At 35.9% G+C, this 24,559-nt stretch overlaps 3 protein-coding genes and 1 long non-coding RNA gene across 4 annotated transcripts; 1 reads left to right on the forward strand and 3 right to left on the reverse strand.

Moving 5' to 3' along the window:
- Positions 1-50: 50 nt before the first annotated feature.
- Positions 51-5,884, reverse strand: LOC119996303 (two-component response regulator ORR22-like). The gene is made up of 6 exons (XM_038842888.1): positions 5,506-5,884; positions 4,918-5,070; positions 4,251-4,658; positions 4,071-4,147; positions 2,334-3,488; positions 51-420 (listed from the first exon to the last, which is right to left on the reverse strand). The coding sequence occupies exons 1-6, from the start codon at positions 5,651-5,653 to the stop codon at positions 349-351; spliced, it is 2,013 nt and encodes a 670-aa protein (XP_038698816.1). The 5' UTR covers positions 5,654-5,884; the 3' UTR covers positions 51-348.
- A 6,461-nt stretch (positions 5,885-12,345) lies between these two features.
- LOC119996495 (two-component response regulator ARR10-like) lies at positions 12,346-16,588 on the reverse strand. The gene is made up of 7 exons (XM_038843154.1): positions 16,035-16,588; positions 15,508-15,660; positions 14,905-15,312; positions 14,728-14,804; positions 13,803-14,372; positions 13,290-13,706; positions 12,346-12,668 (listed from the first exon to the last, which is right to left on the reverse strand). Exons 1-7 carry the CDS (start codon positions 16,180-16,182, stop codon positions 12,594-12,596), a joined length of 1,848 nt encoding a protein of 615 aa, XP_038699082.1. The 5' UTR covers positions 16,183-16,588; the 3' UTR covers positions 12,346-12,593.
- A 949-nt stretch (positions 16,589-17,537) lies between these two features.
- LOC119996601 lies at positions 17,538-19,082 on the forward strand. The gene is made up of 3 exons (XR_005467885.1): positions 17,538-17,957; positions 18,606-18,844; positions 18,942-19,082. It is a non-coding gene; the product is annotated as an uncharacterized LOC119996601 (long non-coding RNA).
- On the reverse strand, positions 18,311-20,547 carry LOC119996598 (xanthotoxin 5-hydroxylase CYP82C4-like). Its single transcript, XM_038843286.1, has 2 exons — positions 19,320-20,547; positions 18,311-19,209 (listed from the first exon to the last, which is right to left on the reverse strand). Exons 1-2 carry the CDS (start codon positions 20,268-20,270, stop codon positions 18,586-18,588), a joined length of 1,575 nt encoding a protein of 524 aa, XP_038699214.1. The 5' UTR covers positions 20,271-20,547; the 3' UTR covers positions 18,311-18,585.
- Between the last annotated feature and the right edge of the window lie 4,012 nt (positions 20,548-24,559).

Raw genomic sequence — 24,559 nt, forward strand, 5'->3', positions numbered from 1 at the left:
TATTCATATTCTAAGTATGAAGGAAATCATATCAAAAATCAAAGAACATATTGCAGAAGAAATGAAATCCCTCCCGGGCCTTATTTTGTCACAATGAGGAATGTGCACAGAACAAACAAACATCCTGTTATCAAAGTAATCCAGGACATTTTTTTGACTAACATGGGATTTAAAGAGAGGAGAAGAAAACAAGGCTACGAAAATTTACCAAGAATCGGAGACAAAGAAGCGGAGGATCAAGGATGGAATAGATCACAAGATTTTACAAACTCCTCTGCAATAGGACTTAGCTTAGGTTGTTTGCTGCTGCCCTGTACTTTTTCTACCGATCATCGGAGACATGGATAATCATATACACGACCCAAGTGAATAAGCATCAAAACTGAACTCTCCATCCATCAAAAGTGTTTCATTGGGGTCCTGCAGCAGATAGACTTGACACAATTAGAAGCTCAGCCTGACTGAAGCACGATGCAGATTGCAGATGCATTCATACCCAACCAAACGAAATGGATATTGAATATATTCAACTACCAAGTAGCAATGGGAATGCGTATCATATGACTAATTCAGAATGCTGCATGTAAGAAGTAACGGGAGAAGAGAAAAGTTAATCGTTAGTTAAGATTGGCCCTCCATTGCTATCATTTATCGTTGAGGGAGATTCAAGCACTAACAAGTTACAGAGCCTTTTTATACTAGGAGAACAAACAAGCATTTCAATGACTAAGCGAATAAGCGAAAACTTAGGCACAGAACTTTGGCAGTTTGAGATCCAAGAAAGTAAATGCCTAAAGAAAGAAAAGAAGCCAAGTTTTACATGTTCAACGTTACTAAATTATCCTTCGTCATTTCTGACATAGGTGGCTTTCTTTAAATTCTCAAACTTTCTCATGTGCTCGTTTTGTGTCTTCTTTTTAGTACTTTCTGAGCCAACAGATCTAGCATCGCATCTCTTCAAGGCACACAGGATATAAGTGGCCACCCCCAAGGCTATGAGTTAACGAATACACAAGCCTCAACGCTACATGAAACATATCCCAGAAAAAGTTCTTGTATGCATATATAATATGTCATGTTTCAACATATATAGAAACAATAAAATACAGGAATATGAAAATTAATAACGATTATAAAGTGAAACAACAGTAGTTTAGAAAAAGTCCTAGTAATGTCTAGAAATTAGAAGAGTTCATTAGGCCTCCAAGGACTTCCCCAACCTACAACAATCCATTGTGATTTTGTGACAAAAAGAAGCCAGTCAAGAGTTTATGTTCCTAAACCCGATCTCCAGAAAAGGTGTTTTTGAAGGGAAAAAAAAGAAAAGAAAAATAGGAAGTAAAAATTGGAAGAAATTAAACTCAACCAGCATACTCCTTGCCTATATTGAGGGAACAAAAACGAGAAAAGGTTGAACTAGCAAACTCACAATGCTCACTATGTGTCAACCGTTGCGTATGACGAGATAATGGACCAAGTTACTAGTGACGAGAAGCATCAACAAACAAAAACAATAAACAAAAGGATAACTAATTATTCTCATAGTGATGAAAAGTGTAACTAGCAATGCCAATCGAATAAAACGTTAATCTTAATTATAACTTTTTCTCAATACAAGTTTAATTTTATCCAGTCCCACAACATAATTGCATATGGAAGTAATCCATCATTTCATATCAGTCAAGACCCCTAGGGATGGAGGATTTGCAAGAAACATCTAATAGAGTTTAGTTGTAAGCTCAAAATAATTGCATGCACAATATTTTTGTTGTTCTTAAAGCAAAGAATAAGAAACAAGTAGTCAATGTGGGTTAAATGACAACTTTTTCAGATTTAAAGACAGTGACGTACAATTACATTTGCCAACATTATACAGCAATATCTACAACATTGTCTTCTCATATGAAAAATCTGGTCTCCTTGTGTTTTAAGTCCACAAGTTGCAACCAATATCCTAAGAAGTATCATTTTTTAACAATTAATTTTTTTAGTCAAGTTTAAATATGATTCCTGACTTGGAGGAAATACTTAGCTATTTTCCACTTAAGAAGATAGGAGCTGCAAAACTTGTGTATACAAAAAAGGGTGGCCGTCTTTTTCTAATTCATAGTGATTCAACGTTTCAAAATCACTAGAACGAAACAACTTCGTACTCAATGCTTCAATACTTAAGTACTAGGAAGAAGTGTTGATCACATAAAAATAAAAATAAAAGCCTACTTTTAATCATCCACTAGCACTAACCACACCCACTTAAAAGTATGATTCGAACATCAAAAAGAACACATGTCAAGAAGTGACTAAAATGGGAAATGTGAAATATGTTATCATACCCGTTTGATCATTGCATTCATTATATCATCCAATGAGTCATAACTGCCTTGAATGAAACCATCCGTGGATTTGGTTCGCTCCATTTTTTCCAGAGTGTACTTTTCAACTTCAGTATGAAGTGAAGTGCCGCTGTTTAATTTGCTAATCAAAGACGCATTCTTATTGGAGACTGCATTGCTCTGGTCCATACTGTGGCTCAAGGGAACCATACCACCATTTATGGCGTCAAATGAATGATTTTGATTATTGTTATGATCCCGTCCATGTTCTTCCCACCTGTGCGTTGCTGTGTAATTCATATTCTGAATCGTGTTACCTATCAAGCCGGAATTGCATTGGATATTTCCTCTGGAATTCCCCAAAGATGCTGTAGTGACACTTGAATAAGGAAATTCAAACGAGCCATTTCCAAAAAGAGAGCTTGTCGAAGACATATTTTCCCTCAAATTAGTACTTGGCGATGCATCATTATGTGATGAAAATTTGGATAATTGAACCCCTCCCTGCCAACTTTCACTACATCTACCACTATGATCCAGCAAATCAGAAGAGCCACAAACACCAACATCAAAAGATCTTGCATTCAGAGAGCCCATGCTTACGGAAGACAGGGTTCCAAATGCTCCCATACTTTGTCCCTGTGGTGCACTTGCTTGTAGCATCAAAGGGTTACTTGAGTGACTGGGAATGGCGTTACTTGAACCACCAACAGTGACTCTTGTGTTAGGAAAGCTCAAGGCAGAACTAAAAGTACTTAGATCATGATTACGATTAATGTGGACTGCTGACTTGCTCTGCAACTGGCTGACATCTATTGAAGCTGGAATCCCTTGTAATAAATTTGAATTTTGGTTTCCTGGGAAAACAGCTGCATGAAGCTCTCCAAAACTGGCGAAGGAATTTCTCTGGGTTTGGCTAGGCTGGATTAGGCTAGAAGAATTTATTCCACGCAAGCTTAAATTGGCAGAAGAGTTCAATCTGCCAAGCATGCTACTAGGTGGATACGAAGATAAGCCATTGTTCGAAAATCTTCCGCTCCCAGACAAGGTGCTATAATTTCCAAGCAAGTAAGAGGAGTCTCTATTCCCAAATGCAGCAACCATGTTCTCCTGTGGTACATCATTGTTGAGTCTCTTCAAATAAAGCCTATATTTCTGCAACAAAACATAAGATAGTAAAGCTTCAAGTAGGCAACCATAACCCAGTTCTCTGATTTTCAACAGAATTAAAAGACTAGGCAAAATCTATTTTCATAACGCATGTCTATTCCAGTGTTATAATGCATACACCACAATTACCAGGCCCCACTGGTTGCATGAATTAGTGTTCCTCAGGGCTTAATAGATCCCCTCAATGCTACACAGCAATCATTCGTGCAATGTTTGCAGACCAGACTTACAGTTGTGATCGCTTACTTCATGATAAAGGTTTGTGCATGGGACATGCTAATCTTCTTTGTATCATTATGATTTTGAATATGTGAAAGATTCAAGTGAAGACTATAGAAACTTCTACGTTGTTGATGATGATAAGTGATTCTTTTAGGTCCACTACTGATTTGAATAGACTATCTTTAAAGATCTTGCCTGGTTTTTGACAGCATTAACAATCCCCATTAATACAGAGGATTGCCATGCTCTGTTGCCAAAGTCACTATTATAGGTTCCAACCTAATACAAATCAATAAAAGCATTTCACGGTTTCTCTTGGAAAGTATGATAAAGGAAAATCTTTACCTGCAGATGACTAGCTACGTTTTCCCTCGTAAGGCCTTCAACATTCATCAGATCAAGAATCTTCTTTGGAACCGCCTCTGCAACAAAATACCGAAACAGAAAGTAAAAATTAAAAATGAATCGTGAGCAAGTAATTTTGCATCATGAGCATACAAACTCGCATTTATGGCGAAAACTTACTGCCAAGTCCTAGCTGATTAACAGCTGCAACAAACTTCCTATGCAACTCTACAGACCAAACAACCCGAGGCTTCTTCTGGTTTGTAGGGTCCTCATCATCATCATCTCCATTTTCTTCCCCCTCTTCTTCATCATCTTCCTCTTGGTCCTTCCGTTTCCTATTGACTTTAACATCCTGATCAGCACTACCAGATGATGTAACCCCATGCCCATTTCCTAAGGTGGCCACACTATTTCTCTCTTGACTTAGGGACCTGTTTTGATCCTTGGACTCAAATTTCTTTCTCCTGATTACATGCTGCCATATGTTCTTGAGCTCTTCCATTCGAACAGGTTTCAACATATAGTCACAGGCACCATGAGTGATACCCTTCATCACAAGTTCAGTATCGCTATGTGCAGATAACACTGAAACCAATTTGAAAGACGACAATAAACTTCAAACTCTATACTCCAAAGCAATATATTAAGTATAATTAGCAAATGTAGAATCTAAAAGGCAATGACAGTTAAGTTAAGTAGACATATTTAGAAAAAAAGAATTAATGGATATCAATTGCAAAAACATTCGGCTCACTTTGTAAAAGCAACAATGCAATCCTCTGATTAAGAAGACGATTTAAATGACCTAAAAAGAAAAGAAAAGAAAATGGGGTTCAATGCTTACTGATAACAGGTAGGTCCATTTCAAGGCCCAAGAGCTCAAGGAGCTTAAAGCCATCCATGTCTGGCATGTTAACATCACTGATAACGAGATCATACTTGTTTCTGTTTTCTCTCAAAATTTCCAGCGCTGTCATGGCCTGATTAGTGATTGTAACTGCAAAAGCCCACAAACTACAATTCACGTAGACGAATTCAAATATCCCCAATAACCTAAAATGCAATGTCAGATAGCACAATGTTCAAATTGTTTCAGATAATTATCAGCATCTATTCACCAATTCTCAAACCATAATAATAATAAGAAGAAGAAGACGTAGAAGCCCACAAAGTGTGTTACAGAAAAGAGAAGGACTGAGAACCTATTTACTCTCCCTGAAATTGGGTTCGGTTCAACATAAAAGAAAAAATTTAAAATTTTAGAAACTCAGCCAAACAATGAATTGGCCGGAAGAATTCAATGGGTTATTTGGAACTGAACCTTAAAATCACTCGGAAAAGAAAAAACCCCATATCACAGAAATCCAAGAAAAGTTCACATGATGAGGGAGAAAAGAAGCAATCATACAAAAGGAAAAAAGAGATAACAAACCGTTATAGTGGCATTTACGAAGCAGATTCTCCAACACTTTGAGGCAAATTGGGTCATCATCCACAGCCAAAACATGCATACCCACCGGGAATCGGTCCTTCCCACTGTCTTCACCACCCAAAACACCCCTTTTCTCCTCCGCATTCATTGTGTTCAAGGCCCACCCAGTACAGAAAAAGCAAAAGTATAAAGACTGGTTTTTTTCTTTTTTCTTTAGAGAGAAATCGAATGTGAGCGAATCAAGGGGAGCGAAAAAGGAGAAGAAAGTGGGTTTGACTCTTGAGAGAGGTAGAGATGCAGAGAAGTGGGTCTATAAGTAAAAGCAACACAAACAGACAATGATGGTGATTGCCAGAACAGGCTGAACAGATTCAACCATTCCAAACAAGCAAAACACAAATTTATTTTAATTTTTTTTCCTCTGTGTTGCTCTGAATTTGTCTTTACCTTTTTTCTTTAACAAAAGCTTTTTCCATTTTTATATTCTTTTTTCAAAACTTTCTTTTTTTAATTCCATTAAAAGGATTTACCCCTTTTACCCTTCAAATCCTTCTATTCTTTCCCAATCCATTATTTGAACTTTTAAATTGGAGGAGTAAAATTTCAATTCAATAATTTAACTAAAATGGGTTGCCATTAATCCTTTACAACTGGACATGGATAATGTTTCAGTTTTTAAATTTCAAAATTTGGAAAATTAATTAATATTTATTAATAAGAAGAAAAAAAATGAATCACAAATGGTGGTATTGTAAACTGCCAAAAAAATTTACATTTGCATGTTACCATTGCCATACATGTGGTGGATTTTCGATAATGTTCTTATAGACTCATGTACCCGACCTCAAATTTTTAAGATAAAGACTCGGTTGATAATGAGGTGACCATTACTGTGAAAGTTAATATATATATATGTATGTATGTATATGTATATGTTCATAATATCTGGTGAATATTTCATATTTGGAGTTATAAATGCAAATGATATTCTCAGTGTCAGATCATTATTTACACTATTTCAGGGAATGTTCCTTTGATTGATTTTGAATAGGTCCCCGTGACTTCAGGTTTCTTTAAGAGCATTAACAGATAAAATGACTATTTTAGCCTTTGATTCTCATCTCATAAGTCATTTATGTAAGGGCAGCATTGTCTTTTCAATTACTGAGAGACTTAAAACGGTATTAACTTGTAAAATTATTCCTATTTTGTTGAATTTGGGTTGGCAAATTATGGTGTTAAGAAAGTAATTTACAATTATTGATCTTTATAGTCTTGATTTTATTAGATATCAAGAGAGTTGTAAAGTTGTTCCTTATGAGGTTTGTTTGTACCAAAGAGAAAACATTAATGAATTGAGATTCTCTACCTTTTTTTTGACATATACGTTGGAGAGCCTTGTCTTGTATTATGTGCAAGTTTTGGCTTAATTTCCTTGTATAAGGTTACCCACATATGTATGTATATAAAATTATAAATCACCTGTTTGGGTATTTTGGGTGGGTTGAACTGTCAAGGCGTCAACCTTTTATGGGTTTGGAGAAATCGAACCACTTGGGTGATAATTTAGTGGTTAATTTTACTAGGGCAAAACTGTATAGACTCGAAAGGTCTTAAATTTGATTTTTACTAGGAGCAAAACTCTTGTGGAAAGCATAACTTATCTTGTTGTCGGATGATAAATTTTTGAGTGTATAAGACTGGCGGTTCAAATATATGTTCATATTAAATGTTCAAAGGACAAAATTATATAGTGTCATTCATGGTTATCAAAAAAAAAGTATGGAGAAATATAAAATCTCGAACTCAACTTTGACATTTAATTCATAATTTTCTTTTATATATGCATATGATTGCCTGTATGGTGGCCCGAGTGCCTGTAAATGACCTCTATTTCTTTTACTCGTATGATGAGTATTTGAATATATATTTGGTCGTAAGACCTTTTTCAAAAAAAAATCTATATTATATTATGAACTAATGAACAATGTACTTTAGAGTATACTGATTTGCGTACTGGTTTTCATGATTTAGTTATGTTGAACTAGATACTATACTATAAAATACAAAAGAATAAATCATTCCAAAAAATATATAGCAAGATTCAAAAAATATAGTAGTAGACAAGTACGTATAGCCAAAAACAGGGACGTAGCCAGGATTTAGGATGAGGGGGGGGCAATGTGGGGGTTCGGGGGCAGCGCCCCCGAAATTTTTTTTTGGCTATTTGTATTTGTTTTATTAATATATAGTCCAATAAATATAACTTCGCCTGCAATACTATAATAATTTTAATTGAATTACATATATTATTTTATATTACTGAGAGAATAAGCAAAATGAATAATATATTTTATAATCAGTAGTTTTAATGATTCTGGGTTATCGTATCTCAGTCATAGAACTATTAAATTTGACTATCTAATTAAGTTATTTGTTTTTGATAAAGAGATAATTTTAAAAAATAAAATAATTGAAAATAAACAAAGCCAAGCATAAAATAATTTAAGAATAACAAAACTCAAGTTGCTCAGGAATTTCGAAATGAAAATAAACATAAAAGTAAAAAACAAAAACAAAAACAAAAAATATGTGGCTTGCTGAACAAAAAAATAGAAAAAAAAAATATATGGCTTGCTGAACGAAAAATATAACAAAAAGGTATGTGGCTTGCTGAACAAAAAAATAGAAAAAAATATATATGGTTTGCTGAACGAAAAATAGAAAAAAAATATATGTGACATTGCTTACATAAGACTCGAACCTCGATACTAGAGCTACCAACTACAAAGTACACCACCATTGAACCAACTACAATTTTGTGCTAGGCTTGTGAAGCATATATGTATATGTAGTATATTTTTTTAAGAAATCCAGGGGGGGCACTTGCCCCCCTCAGGACCAACGTGGCTCCGTCCTTGGCCAAAAAGAAAAGCAACATCATCTTATAGGTTTTTTCACTTCCTAAAAATCTTCCCCAATATCCTTGAAGCAAAACCTCGATCTAACTCAATGATTAACATATACACTACTTTGAATTTTATATATACTAGTTGCATGCTCGCGCTTCGCGCGACACATAATTAATTTAAAAAATAAATATTTTTGATAATTTTTCGATACTTTATTACCATAATGAATAACAGAGCTTGAATTATAGAAAATGAAAATAATTATGAGATGAACAAATAACTACAATACATTTTTCTCAATATGTTAATAAATAATTTTCTAAGAATGAGCGAAAAATTTGATGCATAAAGAAAAAATATGCTCAGAGTTTAACAATTATTTTTTGCGTTGTTTTTTGAACAAAGTTGTAAAATAACTAAAAAACATCTCATAAATTATAAATTCTATAGAAAATATAGCGCACATTCTTTATCTCCTAGTTTTTACATCTCATTTATTATTGCTTCTTATGTCAGCAAGCCACAATTTTTCATACTATGTCAATAAACATATATAATATATAATTTGTTGTACTATGTATCTCACATTTGATTAAATTCTTCATTTGTATGATCATCCACTAAGGGATTATCTTATACGGGATCATTGGGATCATCCTCTATGAAATCTCCTAAGAATGTATCCTAAACTGGATCTTTTCCATCATCATTGGTTGTTGTTTGACAACTAATTCCATGATTTGTAGGGACATATCGTTAGGAATTTTGTTGAAATTGTTCATTTTTCCCATGAAGTTTTTGTAGTATGTCTTAGAACTTTATTGTGATATTATATGTTTTTGTGTGTTATTTTATATTTATATTGTGAATATGTTTCATTTAAGCTTTTATCTTTTTGTTTTTATATGCAATTAATAGGTGATAATTGATATGACTATTTGTTGTATTATTAAATATCATTTTAAAATTATTTGTATATTATTAATTGTATGTGCTTGTGGGTCTTAAAGTTATTTAATATATTTAATTTTTTCTTTTGTTTTTTGTGTAGGTTTTTTTAGAGGCATCCATGTGACACCAAGAAGAAGCATTTTGGATCCTCCATTATATATATATAGATTGATATATATATATTATTATTCAGGTGCGGACGTTTGTACGGATCTTAGTTATTTTTTGAATCAGTAGGTCCCATTTGTTATTTCACTTCCCGAATAGTTCAAAAAGTGGAATCCAAAATTATGAACATCCGCACTTGAACATTTATATATATGAGAACTTCTCCAGTGAGATCCTAAAATGAGGGTCTAACTTCTTTTTTTTTCTTGAAAATTTGTCGTTTTATATATAATGATAAAGAGTTATCTTGAATTTTATTTTTGTTTCAAATAAAAAATATATCGTTAGATTCATAAGATCGATCAAAATACAAATATATTTTTTCCAAGTTACTACAAAAAAATTTTGAACCCTAAAAAGTTAAGACCTTATTTTATGATGTCATAAGAGAATTCCCGCCCAATCAAACGGTGGTGCACGTGTTCTCCAATACTCCCACTTATAAAGTAGCAATCCAAAAAACTGATTTTAAGATTAGATTTTGAAAACAATTTTAAGAAATAATGATGAAAACAAAATTCATTTGGTAGAGGATTTTGCACGGAGAAAGAGGAAAGATGAAAGAGAAAACAGAAAAGAATTTTACAAAACTTCAAATAACAGTTTTGGTTTTTTAGTTTTTAAAAACCAAAAACAGTTTTCAATTTTACAAAACAGTTTCTAAAAACACCCAACCAAACGAATTTTCAATCCCATTTGAATTTTCAAAAACAGAAAACAGTTTTGAAAACTGTAACCAAACAGGCCCAAGTTTTCAATGTGGTATTTTTGTACACACTTTAGTTTTTGAGAGCCATTTACACATGATGTTCTCCAATAATATTGTAAACATGAACAGTTTTGCAGGTGTTCAGTCTGTTTCCTCAATTAAATTGTGTAGACCCCATACTAATAAACAGACTCGACGTATTAAACGGCAGGGCAGGACTTCCACTGCGGCCAGCAGGCCCTTAAACCCCTCCTTTCAAAGAGTGGTTGTCACGCAGTGATGAAGAGAGTGAGTGTTGACAGTTTCGATTAGGTCAGCGTGGTGGATAAAAAGTACAATGACCTCGTGCGGTCTGCATAATCCCCAAGCAACCACGTTTCAGATTCTCGTTTGTCAAACATGGGGACCCCACCCACACACAGATTCCAGACTCCAGGAAGAAATACAGCCTTTCCATAAAACGACACGTCGGACGCAGGAAATTATAAATCAGAAAAGACAAAAGGACATATCGGGGATCTCACACTCTGTGGGGTCCACAATGAGGAAGACCCTGCAGGGGCTCCCCTAGTGCTGCGGCGTACTACTTGATCGCAACGTTTGTTTTTAAAACTTGGTTTCTTATGGGCCGAGCCGGTCACTGTGAAAGACGCAATATTTTCGTGACATTTGTGGACAGATGTCAATAAATGATTGGTTTCTTACATGTCTCTATATAATTGATGAATATGATTGCGTTATTCAAGTGATGATGCGGTAATTATGAATAGTATATAATCAGTGACCTAATCCACAACTGTAGCTCACACTATCTTAAACGACTAATTAATTAATTAATTAAGTGTCAACATCATACTGTGATTTAATATACGTAACAGTATGTAACATTTTTGAAATGGGCAGAATGTGAACCCTGGTTACGAAGGTGATACGCATCATAGTTTTTAAAACCGTCCTGTGTATCGAACAGTCGAGGCTGAAGGTTCAAGGTTTTCGAGATTCAACCGTTACGATGAAGGTTGAACCGTAGGTTTTTATTAAATAATAAAATAATAAATACATATTATATAAGTATAATATACCTAAGAATTATTTAAATATATAATATATAAGTATATAAATATATAGATAAACCTAAGAATTGCAAGCTTAGTTTCCTAGATGGTGTATTCCAACTAACATGTATCTATGAAACGTATTTTTTTTTTTTTAAAATCATCATATAAGAAATAAGGAGTTAATTTTATAATGGCAAGGTTGTAAATGGAATAGTGACATTTTTGTAATACATGGTTAACAGAGGGATTTTTGTATCTGTGAAAGAAAACTAACACTTTCTTCCTCAAAGTTCCATCTTTATTCTTTCTTCCTCACCTACCCAACACTTCCGTCTCTTTTGCCCGTCAAAACCAATCTCCATCGTCCGACCACCAATCGGGGCCGACGAACTATTGAATTGAAGCTTTGAACCTTCATAAGCCCATTTCGACATGCCACTGCTGTAAAAGGGTTACTATTTTGACAAAAACTCGATTTGAAGTCACTGACTTTCTGCGGAAACAAATATTTGATTCGACTGTTGTAGAGGCTTTTGACGGCTTCCACTGCCACAAAAGTGTTTCCCGACTTGAGTTCTACATAGTCCACCCAACTTCCGGTCAGAATAGTCACTGGTGGAGACTAAACGTTGATTCGCAGACCAACGGTTTTTTACCAAACCAACCAGTTCAATGCATAAACGATCCAAATACATGAATCGACCCATGTAAGTCACCGGTTCATGGGTTTCGCGATAGAACCGGTGGGCCGGTCCGGTTCTAAAAACTATGATACACACCATCTTTATCATTCTAACTAGTGGCTCGGATGTAACTTGATATAAACCATGTTAACGAGCAACGAACTATTCACAAGTGTCAAGTTTGGAAGACCAAACTTTGTTGAGCTGGGCCCAGCCCATGCTGATGGCTATAATAACCTACCTACTTTCAGTTGGATCAGATCAAATATGACTCAGCTAGGCCCATCAAGTGCAGCATGGGCCGTCTTTGAAACCCATGGATTTAGCAGCGGAAACAACAAACACACACAGTTCTATAATCTCAATCTACATCACATTTCATATGAAGAAAACATCAAAGAACAAATTGGACAAGAAATGAAATTCATTGTCCTGTTACATTGAAGAAAATTACCAAGAATAGACCAAGCAGTCCTCTCTCATTTGGATCCTGAGAAAATTCCATGAGAAATCCAAAAAAAAAAAAAAAACAAAAAAGACAAAAAAGGAGATGAGAGTGTTGACTGATAGATTACAGGATGCTGCTTCAAACCCTAATCCCTAATCATTATAGAAAGGACCCAAGAGAGTAAGGGTCAAAACTGAAGTCTCCATCCATCATTGACATTATGTCATTCGGATCCTGCAGTACATACACAAGAAACAATCAATGAATTAGCAATAGGTACTTACATGAGCAATAACAAATGGAATCATGACATTGACTGGATATATCTACTTGCCTTCTGTGTTCTTTTCTTCTTCTTTTTTCGCTAACGAATAATATTGATTTTGTTAGTAGTTGGTTTTAGCGCGAACCTTCAACTTGTTCGAAATACTAAGAAGTTACTACTACGAGGCCAAGAACTCAATTCGTTTGTCATGATCTACTATTTTTGTCCCAAAGTGACAGCTACCATTGTTTGCAGTTATGATATTAGTCTTAAGTTCCGCTATTATTGCTGTTCTGGAAGATATAGCTATTTTTCTACGTCTATACCAGATAATCTATTGCTTTCATATGATACATTAATATGAAAAAGATAGGAGCACTGAGCTTAGACAAAACCAGCCTACTTGTTACTTGCAACGAGTGGTAAATACTTAAAATCACACAAGGGGGGCAAAAGATGCAATTGCTAATCATAATATAGTTAGAAGAAGTGTCATCATCATCATCGAAGCATTTACGACAAATAAATTGGGGTCTACTGATATATCAAGAAGTAACTGACAAGGGCGAAGCAAGATTATGTTACCATACCTGTTTCAGCATTGAAGTCGTTAAATCATCCAAAGAATAGTAATTGCTTTTCTGGAAACCATCTTGCAGTTGTGTTTGTTCCGTTTTGTCCAAACCATATTTCTCAGCTTCAGTATGACTTTGCTCCATGCTGTTGCTCAAGGGACCCAGACCGACATTGGCAGATGCTAGGGTGTTAATGGCATGAAATGTATGACTCTGATTGTGGTTATTATTGATGGCATTAACATTCCAGCGTGAATGACATTGCAAGTCTCTTGCAGAGTTCCCTAGAGTTGCTGCTTTAAGAGCACTCGAAGAAGGAAAACTAAAAGAATCATTCGCAATGCATGTGCTGGTAGAAGATAAAATGTCTGTCAAGTTGTTATTCAGAAATGGATCTTGACTTGAAGAAAATCCAGAGGTGTGGACCCTGCCCTGCAAGATTTCATTGAATCTACCATTACGATTCATAAAATTAGAACCACGAACAACAACGTCAAAAGATTCTGCAATCAAAGAACCCATGCTTACAGGAAACTGAGTTCCAAATGCTACACTACTTTGACTTTGTGATGAGTTTGCTTGTAGAATCAGAGGGTTGTTTGAGTTAATGGCTACTGTGTTGCATGGACCACCAACAGTCACTCCTGCATCTGGGAAGCCTGATGAGACGGTAAAAGCAGTTAGACCATTGTTACGATGAAAGTCTCCAGTGTGGTTAGCATAATTGCTCTGTGACTCGTGGTGCTCTAACAACGCTGGAATCCCTTGAAATACATTGGAAATTTGGTTTGCCGGCAACACAAGCTGATGAAGCTTTCCAGGAGTGTTGAAATTGCTCAGGCTTTGGATTGGTTGGATTAGGCCAGAAGAAGACATTCCACGAGAGCTTAAATTGGCAGAAGAGTTCAATCTACCAAGTGTACTACCAGGATGTGGAGATAAGACCGTGTCCGAAAACCTTCCTTTTGTTGACAAGGAGCTATAATCTCCAAATCCATCCAGTGAACCCTTACTCAAGTAAGAGGAATCTCTACTCCTAAATGAAGTGTTTGGCTGCTGTACATCATTACTGACCTTTTGTAAATAATGCCTAAATTTCTGCAATATAACAGAAGACAGTAAGCTTCAAGAAGATAATCATCACCTAGTTCTCTGGTGTTTTAAGATGATGCATGTCTATTCCAGTTTTGTATTTTATAAAACTACAACTATCAGGGCCTCCACAGATATCGAAATGTTTGATGAATGATGAATCTTTTAGGCCGGCTTCTGTATTGAATAGAATATCTGCAAATATCTTGCCCATCTTTTGATAGTTCCAATGAACCTACTTATACATGGTATTGATACTGGCTATATCCAAAGTCACTATGATTAACAGCATATATAATTATCAGTTGAAGCATGTCAATTTAAACTCTACCGATAAGTATGATTACAGCAAGATCCATACCTGCAGATGACTAGCCACATTCGCCCTCGTAAGCGATTCAACATTCATTAGCTCAAGAATCTTCTTTGGAACAGCCTCTGCAATGTAATAAAGAAGAGAAAGTACAAATTAAAATGGTTCGGACAAAAGAAGTCTCACATCAGAAACAGAAGCCACATCTTTATAGCAAAAACTCACTGTCATATCCCAATTGATTAACGGCTGCAAAAAACTTCGCATGCAACTCTGAAGTCCACTGAAGCCGTGGCTTCTTCCGGGTTGCAGGGTCCTCGTTCTCATCTCCACTCTCTTCACTCTCTTCTTTGTTGTCTTCATCTTTGTTGACCTTCCGTTTCGTATTCCTCTTACCATTCTGATCAGCATTACCAGTCGATGCAGCCTCTTGTCCATTTCCCACAGAGCCATCATTATTTTTCTCCTCACTTAGGGACTTGTTTTGGTCATTTGAGTCCAGTTTCCGTCTCCTGAGTACATGCTGCCATATGTTCTTGATCTCCTCAATCCGAACTGGTTTCAGCAAATAATCACAAGCACCATGCATAATCCCCTTTCTCACAAGTTCGGTATCACCATACGCAGATAACACTGAAACGAATTTGAAATACAAGAATCAACTTCAAATCCAACTCAATAACCAAAGTAAAATATACGATGCAAAGAACTTGGCTTTCATATCAATCATTATGTATTTATGTAACAGCATCAATGCAATCCTGGATAACAAAAGATCTTAAATGTCATGAAAACAACAAGAAAAAGAAAGTGATAATCCATGCTTACTAATGACGGGTAAGTCCATTTCAAGGCCCACAAGCTCAAGGAGTTTAAAACCATCCATGTCTGGCATGTTAACATCACTGATAATAAGATCATACTTGTCCTTGTTTTCTCTCAACAGATTCAATGCTGTGATGGCTTGATCGGCGGTTGTAACTGCAAAAGGAAACCAAAAAAAGACATCAATCACATGTATAAAACAAAGACAACTATAATGATTATTGAATCAAACCCCACAACTTAATCTGTCCAAAAATCTCCATGAATCTAAAAGTACACGGTGTAGATAGCAATAATAGTATCCAACTGATTCCCTAATTGTTTCACAGGATATAAAGGATAGTGGATTCAGCCAACAAGCCATTTTTAGAGGATGAAACTAAATATAAAATTAAATCAATTAAAGATTGTACTGGGTACTCAAACCCCGAATTGCTTGAAATCAATCACCCAAAGTAGAAAACCCAAGTCAGAAATCAATGATAAGTTCACATGATGTGGAAAAAAATCATGAAAGAACAAAAACAAACCATTGTAGTGGCATCTACGAAGCAGATTGTCCAAAAATTTGAGGCAAACTGGGTCATCATCAACTGCTAAAACTCGCATACCCACCGGGAATCGATCCTTCTCACTGCCTTCACCGCCCAAACCACCCCTTTTGTCCTCCTCAGCCATTGTGAATCAACAACTCGAAAGACCCAACAGAGGAAAAAAAAAGAAAACAGAGCACGAAAGCCAGAAATCAGAAACTAAACGCTAAAGATTGGATTTCTGACTATTTGAGACTGGTATTTGGGCGTTTTAATCAGGATTCATATGGGAAACAACAGAATAGAGAAACTGAATTCAACTGAACCAACAGAAGCCGAAACTTCAAAAAAAAAAGGGTTTTGATTGAGGGAGATTAATGGGTAGTAAGTTAAAGCTGCACAAAAGAAAAACAATGGAGATGAATAAACCGAGCTGAAGAATTTCAAGAATCCATTCAAACCCAACAAACCATAAATCTATTTCAACTTTTATTGAGTCGTCCAACACTCTTGCTCGCTCTGCAAAAGTCCATAACACTAACAAAACACATAAAAACCTTCCAAAATTTAAATGCATTCGACATTATTAAGGAATTTTCCTTTGATTGATTTTGACATGCCCATGACTTTAGGGTTATTTTTAATGTTTTAACACATAAATAGGAAACCTCTTCAATATTTTGTTGGAGAAACATTTTCTTTTCCTTGATGTTCTTTTCTATGATGAGGATGAGCGCACAAATCATTAGTTGAGATTCCTTGCCTTTTTTTTTTTGGGTTATTTTGCCTAAAAGGTTGGAGGATCTCACATTGTATGCAAGGTCAACTTCAATCTTTGCCTAGTTTCATTAGATACCTATTGTTCAAAATACCCTTTTCTTTGATTCATGCTTGTGATTCATGCCTATATTTAATTATTTAGGTTAATTCTAAATCTCGAAATTAAACATGTATTTTAAAGTCTACTTCCTCCTTTGATCATTGCAATTGTAATTGTATTGGGTTGCACATAGAGATAATAAGATATGCCAAAAGATATACCAACAACACCATATTCATCTTCTTTTAAAAAAAAATTTGTACTGAGAATGACAATAATAGCTTGCGCTTTAGATATTCTATATGAGTCTAAATTCAAGCCGTTAGACCCGTATGTATATCGATTTCCTATCTGACAACATGATAAATTGAGCCAAAACCCATCGCATGACCATCGATATTCTTCTCAATAGGAATCGAACTCAAAACCGTCTATAAAAAAACACTATATTCATTAATACACAAGTAGGCTAGAAAAATTGACACTAACTCATCTATATCTACTATAACCTAAGTAATAGAATTCCAATCCATGCCTAACAAGACTTTTTTTTTTAAAAAAAAAGAGAGAGGTGTAAATGGTTGATTATGATTGATTTTTTTTTTGATTTTCTTACAAGAATTTAGTCGATCAGTCAATTATAACGGTTAGTTCAATTATTCAGTCCATTTTAAGTTATTAATGTTTTAACAACCCTAGAAAATTAAATTACGTGATTGACCCTATACGCAGAATTAGTTAGTTGCCTCTCCCATTGAACAAAGCCCTAATCGCCGGTGACCGGACGGCAAGCACCAGGAAACGGACTCAAATAGCAAGGTCTTCCGGCTATCGAGTCACTCACAGAAGTCGCTGAGCCTCACTAGCTTCAAAGATGGCGGGGGATTGGCGTGAGAGTGGAGACAGGGATCCTGGATCAGGCACTTACAATTATGCAGAGGAAGATGAAATTCAGAGGGATTGAACGGATGATGAAGCAGGAGAAGACTCGCGGCATCGGAAAATCAGAGTCGCGTGTGTTGGAACGGAAGAACCTGGAGCGCAGGATCAGGTCACAGGAACTCGTTTGGAAGCTCAAGCCCATCTTCTCCAACAAGAAGGTCAGGCAATAATAATCTTTGTGGCGTTTATTTTAGTTTAATAATTGGGATTGGCTGTTCGTTTGATATGTGGAGACATAAATTAAGCATCAGTGAAGCAAGAGGAGTGGTGGATGTATCTGAATTTCGTTGACCTAATTGTTCTTGTGTGTTTAAAGTCACCTTCCTTGAATCTGGATTGTGAAGACACTTGAAAGGGAAATGGAAAAGGAAATCATCAACCCAAAAATTATATTGAGCCATAATACAAGATTTGGTTACACTTTCAACCCACAAATTATAGCTTATGAACTCCTGGTCCAACCATAGATTTTGAATTTCTAGTTTTTTTTTTCTCCTTCTGTGTGAGATATCTTCTGTGTGAGATATCTTAGTGAGTGATAGCTTAGTGAGTTAGTGGTTTCATTTTCAAGGGGTGGTATTAGCAACCACACCACCATTTTACGGAAAAACCTCTTTTGTCCATGTCATTGACAATAACACACAAACCAAAAATACATCAAATAAAAGTTGAAGGAATAGCAAACAGAGTACAATTCTTCATTTGAGAGACTAAGAGGATTTATAGCTCTTTATTTATTTTAGTCTACCACAATGAAACTTCTCTTCATATCATAATCAAGTTACCTTAAGCATAAAGGTGGGCAGGAAGGCTTGGAGTAAGAAGAACTTCAAGTGGATTGGCTTTATGTAGGGTGAATCCCGGTCCCTCAGTCATGTCGACTGGTCCTCCTGTTGGGCTTGCAAGGTCAAATCCATGTAGCAAATTTGCAAGCGTAAGTAGCATAGATTCGTTCGCAAGAGATATTCCAGGACAAATTCTTCTACCACTTCCAAATGGTATCAATTCAAAATCTTGGCCCCTGTAGTCAATGTGCTTGTGTGTGGTGAGAAATCTTTCTGGTTTAAACTCCTCAGGATTTGGCCATAATTTGGGATCATGATGAATCTTTGCAATATTGACAAGGAGTTGTGTCCCTGCAGGGATATGAAAACCGTCGACGGTGCAGTCTTCTGTTGACATATGTGGTGCATCGAGTGCTGATGGGGGATACATCCTCAGTGTTTCCTTGATGATGGCTGGGATATACACCAATTTTTGCAGATCCGAATCTTCAATGCACCTATCTCTGCCAACACAGGTATCTAATTCCTGCTGCGCTTTCTTTAACGCTTGAGGGTTGTTCAATAATAGTGATATGGCCCAAGTCAAAGTTACAGATGAGGTTTCTGCACCTCCTAAAACAAGATTCTGCAAAGAGAAAAAGCACGGAGATGGTAAAACAACGAAGAAAATTGCAGATGGAATGCAAAACAAGTTATACTGTGTCAAAAGCGACGAAGAAAATTGCATGTGCATACCAGGCATGTGGCCTTGATGATGGTATCTGCATCATGACTGGAGCCCTTTAATGCATCTCTATCACAAATAGATAGCAAAACATCCATGAAGTCCTGGGTGCCTTCTACTTTACCGGAAGCTCTCTTTTGCTTATGCTCAACTAACCATTCTTGAAGAATTCCATCCATCTCTTTGGCATTCCTTCTCATGGCTTTCTCAACTCCTCCAATATCAAACAATCTCAAAAATGGAATCGCATCCCCTACTGCGAAAGTATTTGCCGATTCAACGCAGTTCTTCAACCCCTTTTGAATACGCTCGTATTCTTCCTTCTCTGCCTTTGTTTTAGCCCCAACGCATCTCTTCCCTGCAATCAACCTGGTTATCTTGTTAAGATTTAAGTCTTCTAACCATTGCTTCAAGTCCATCTTCACTGAAGTTTTGTTTGTATTCATCTGCTCGCGTATCTCGTTTAAGAATATCCTCACTTCAGATTTTAACACACCTCGTAGCATCTCTATTCTATGTTTTGAGAGAAGCTCCACTGTCGCTATCTTGCGCATCTCACGCCAATAAGGACCGTACGGGGTGATGGCAAACATTGCATAGTTGTAGCCAATATGATATGAGGAAATGGAAGTTGGACGGCTAGCGAATATTCTGTCGTGTGTGGTAAAGCACTCTTTAGCAATCTCTGGGGTACTAACAATCAAGGCTCGATGCACTCCAAACTTTAGAGTAAATGTTGGACCGATCTTGTCCACCATTTCTCCCAAGGTTTTGTAGGCTGGTTTGGACCATCCTGCTAAGAGATGGAGGTGGCCTATAAAAGGCAAAGCACCCTTAGCTTCTGGTGGTGGTTTCTTATTCTGCGGGTGTTTTGGTTTTGTGAAAAAATAGTAGACAAGCAAAGTGAAGGCTAATGTGATTGCTATGATGACATTTGTGGGCAGTGGTAGGGCAAAATCCATGGTTGTTACTGCTTTGATGTTTGATTTCTAAGCTTATGTTTGTGTTGAAGGTTGGGATTGTCATGAGATTTATATATAGACGAGGCAGGTGTGCTAGGCAATGTGTAATCAGATCATGAGAACTCTTTTTTTAATTAGTGGCCAATAAACTTTAGTCAACAATGGGAGCCTGTGATCTATGGTTATTTTATGTCGCGTTCTATTTTTTAAGGTAACCAACACCTGGTGAATCGGAGCCTGCTGTGATCTTTGGTTATTTTATGTTGCATTCTATTTTTTAAGGTAACCAACACCTTGTGGATGTATGGACAGGGCATGGATATGCAGGATATATGCAGACTTTACGTCCATATAAAATGTGAAAAGGCAAGACTGTTTCATAGAATTGAATTGAATTTGTGATCTCTATAGGCTATATTGTACTCCTGCAACTATATAGCTGGGTGGGTAAAGTTTACCTGTTAAAAAAGTAACCAACAGAAGATTCCGCAGTGGACGGTGGGTGGGTAGGTATGGTTTATGTTATGTTTGATTTGTCTGTTGTGTCATGCAGTGGTTAAGACAACAAATTTTTCATACAAGATGCTATGAACTAAACAATTTATGGCAGACCCAATATAAGTAATACTTTAATTTCGACTTTAAGTATGGTCAAAATAAATCAGCGGTACTTTGTGGATATTTTATCTCAATATTAAAATCAATGTATTTAAGAATACGCACACATGTCTTCATATGATTTATGTGTGATTTAAGAAACCCTTTATGTTTTATTTATCATATTCGAGCCTAGGGCTGTTATTGTAACACGATAAATTGTTATCATGTGAATCCCTTCGATAACTTAAGAAATGCAACCGTTATTGGTGATGTCGATAAACCGTTGGTCGATATATCGATCGGTCTGTAACGATAAGTTGATAGTTGGTAATTTTATCAATTTTACCTATTCATTTTTAGTTTTTATCATTCCAATAGAGTTCTTATCATTGCATATAAATTTACATTCTCTCACATGAGTTCCCAAATATACAAACGTAGAGAGGAGAGAGAGTGAGCACATATTTTGAAGAGAGTTAAGTGGGTGAGTTAATTTAGCAACCATTATTGGAATAAAGAGTTTTTAGAATTTGTAAATGAGTATGTAAACCATTTTAAGTATGTATATTACACATTTGGAAACTAATTTTACATCTCATTTTTGGAGTTGTTGTTATAAAGAAACAATAATATTTTTTTGGATAACCGAGAATGACAAAATACAAGTTTGTCTTTTGGATATTCGATATGAGCCTATAATTATGATGTCAGGCTCGTGTGTATAAAAATTTCACACATTATGTGGCAAAAAAAAAAAAGAAAAGGAGCAACACCACTATATTCATTGATAGATATGTAACCTAGAAAAAGTAACGTTGACTTATCTATATCTACTATAACCTAAGTAATTGGATTCCAATCCATGCTTAAAAGCTTCCTCTACATCCTTGAACCAAATTTGTATGAATTTTCTCTTTCTTAACAAGATTATACATGATAGCCTATTTCTTAGGACTGGAGTTAGGGTTAAGGTTGTAGTTCATTCTCTTTATTCACAATAATAATAAAGATATTCGCACATGACCCCCTTGCCTATGATTAGGGGTTGGCATTGGGTCAGGCTGGCAATCCCAGGCCCAAGCCCGAACCTTTGGACTAGGTCTCGGGTTTTGGGCCTTTGAGCCAGGCCCGACTTTGACTATTTAATATTTATATATGTATTATCTATATATATATGTATTATATATATATATGTATGTATTGTTGCCCGAAGCATTGGGTTGGGTTGCCTAGGCTCGGGATGGGCTTTGGCTAGCGGGCCTAGGCCTAAGCCTCTGGGTCAAATGGTGACCCTCACTAATGATCAAGCCTAAGCACACATCAAGGGAAGAGGGCCCTATTTAAAAAATGGAAAATGAAAAGAGGGCCCAAGGACCAGTAATTCTAAGTTCTCAACAAATAGCCCGCCCACCACAATTAGATTCTTATGCCATCCTTCTAAATGTCCCAATACAAAATGATACCAACCCTTCCCAATCTTATGTGGCATTACACATAGGATTTTCACATCATCATTTTGTCTCTATAAAACACCCATCTCTCTCTCTCCCCCACTATATATATATATATACACCCACCGAGCGGAAAGCACCCGACCACCACATTCATATTTTGACCTTCCACACCACCCATTGTCGCTTGTATCGTCGGAAAAAAGAACCTAAATGAGGAGGTCACCACGACACAAATTGGGTCGATCTAACCACCTCTAGCGACGTCTTCAATAACCGTCCTCATAGTTAGATTCCACATGTCGAAAGACACCTTACCCACTCATTTTTCGATCAGATAGCTATCATATTCTCGTGACTCGAGCAAATCACATTGTTTTTAAAAACAATGTAATTTGTCGATCTAGGCATCCAGCTACCTCTAGTAACAATGCACATTTTTTCTCCTTTTTTTTTTGTATGTTTTGGAAGTTACAATGTATTGAAAACAATGTAACATTGTGTTTGACAACCATTTGAATGAATATGCTTTTGAGACAATATATCTACCTTGTTATTTTTGATTGGTTTGTGGACTATTTTTTCCTCCAGCTTATATTTGCCTACTCTGAAAATTACTTTGTTTTGAAAACAATGTAATAACATATTTGTGTGGCAAAAAATAGTGTAATAACAAATCTTTGTGGCAAAAAACAATGTGCATAAAGAAATATGAGAGAAGATGAAAGTGGGAGAGAAAAGATAGATTTTTTGATTTTTAAATTTTCAAAAAGAAAGGAAGTGAAAGAGATAAGAGGAAATATTTGAATTTCAAATGTTTGTAATGTCAGCATTGTATTCTATATCAGAATGCTTATATGACAATGCCACCTAGATTTGGAAAGACTCAGGTTAGAAAAAGTTGAGACATTGCTCTGTTTCGTATCATTGTTGTTTTTTGTTTTGGTTTTCAAAAAATAGAAAATAAAAAATTGTGTTTGTTTGTATTTTTTGTTTTGGTTTTTATGAAAACATACAACAGGCTTTCTAAATAGAAAACCAAAAATTTTAAAACACCACACACATGATGACCCCCTTTCTCTCTCGCACGACATGCGTGCCAACCATTTTCTCCCATTTTTCTCATTGTAGGGCTCATATTTCGGCCTTGGCATTGGGCCGAGTTGGAATTTTAGGGACCAAGCTCGAATTGACCATTTGGGTTGGGCTTGGGACAAATAAGGGCAACCCAGGCCTGACTTTGACCAAGATAAATCGGGCTTATGAGAGCAATTACAATAGTCACTTTTTAATAGGGCATGAAGTGTCCTTTTAATGGCCCATCTCAAAAAAGAAGCTCCAATGGAGCAAATTTGTTTGCCAATTTTTGTTAAAGCATGGATGTGGGCATGACATTGGCCATGTCCATATGTTTGCTCTAACAAGTGGGCTCCACATCTCACACACACACATTTTACACTAAAATTAATACTTATAGGGACATTAAACATATATAACCAACTAATCAAAGTTTAAGAATAGCAAATGGAGTACAATTCTTCACTTGAGGGACTAGAATATCTCTAGCTCTTTATTTATGGTAGTCTACCACAATGAAGCTTCTCTTCGTATCATATTGATACTACTTTAAGCATAAAGGTACTTGTGTGTGGTAAGAATTCAAAATCTTGGCCCCTGAAGTCAATGTGCTTGCGTGTGGTGAGAAATCTTTTCTGTTTAAACTCTTCAGGATTTGGCCATGCTCTGGGATCATGATTAACCTTTGCAATATTGACAAGGAGTTGTGTCCCCGCAGAGATATGAAAACCGTCGACGGTGCAGTCTTCTGTTGACATATGTGGTGCATCGAGTGGTGATGGGGGATATATCCTCAGTGTTTCCTTGATGATGGCTCAAACTCTTGCCATATGTAATAAAATAAAATAAAATAAAATAAAATGGAAGTTGTGTTAAGAAACGCTTTCAATCATCACGCTTTTTCCGCCTCATGTGATCAACCATATGTTACAATTCAATAATGTCATGGTATATATTGCATTGCTATTATCTTACTACTGAATGTACTCACATTATAATTAAAATTTTTGTGAAGTGTATTGCACTTCAAACTTGACCACTTTTAAAAACCTTTTAGTTTTACTTTTAGTCGCGTGAATAAATGGGGACACATATTTTCGCTTTGTTTACGCTACTGAGTACTCAGGTTTAGAATAAGATTCATGATTTGTCAATTTACTA

This window comes from Tripterygium wilfordii, chromosome 4 (genome assembly GCF_013401445.1).
Source record: "Tripterygium wilfordii isolate XIE 37 chromosome 4, ASM1340144v1, whole genome shotgun sequence".
Lineage (NCBI taxonomy): Eukaryota > Viridiplantae > Streptophyta > Magnoliopsida > Celastrales > Celastraceae > Tripterygium > Tripterygium wilfordii.

Bases quoted from the DNA above. Each gene is read 5' to 3' on its own strand.
- LOC119996303 (XM_038842888.1), bottom strand. From the start codon at position 5,653: ATGAATGCGGAGGAGAAAAGGGGTGTTTTGGGTGGTGAAGACAGTGGG. The intron at 4,659-4,917 runs GTAAGCATTGAA...AATTGGTTTCAG, and splicing joins AATGGACCTACCTGTTATCA to TGTTATCTGCACATAGCGAT. The intron at 3,489-4,070 runs GTAAAGATTTTC...GTTTTGTTGCAG, and splicing joins ACGTAGCTAGTCATCTGCAG to AAATATAGGCTTTATTTGAA.
- LOC119996495 (XM_038843154.1), bottom strand. From the start codon at position 16,182: ATGGCTGAGGAGGACAAAAGGGGTGGTTTGGGCGGTGAAGGCAGTGAG. The intron at 14,805-14,904 runs GTGAGTTTTTGC...ATTACATTGCAG, and splicing joins TAATCAATTGGGATATGACA to AGGCTGTTCCAAAGAAGATT. The intron at 14,373-14,727 runs GTATGGATCTTG...GTTATATTGCAG, and splicing joins ATGTGGCTAGTCATCTGCAG to AAATTTAGGCATTATTTACA.
- LOC119996598 (XM_038843286.1), bottom strand. From the start codon at position 20,270: ATGGATTTTGCCCTACCACTGCCCACAAATGTCATCATAGCAATCACA. The intron at 19,210-19,319 runs GTATGCACATGC...TTCTCTTTGCAG, and splicing joins TCATCAAGGCCACATGCCTG to AATCTTGTTTTAGGAGGTGC.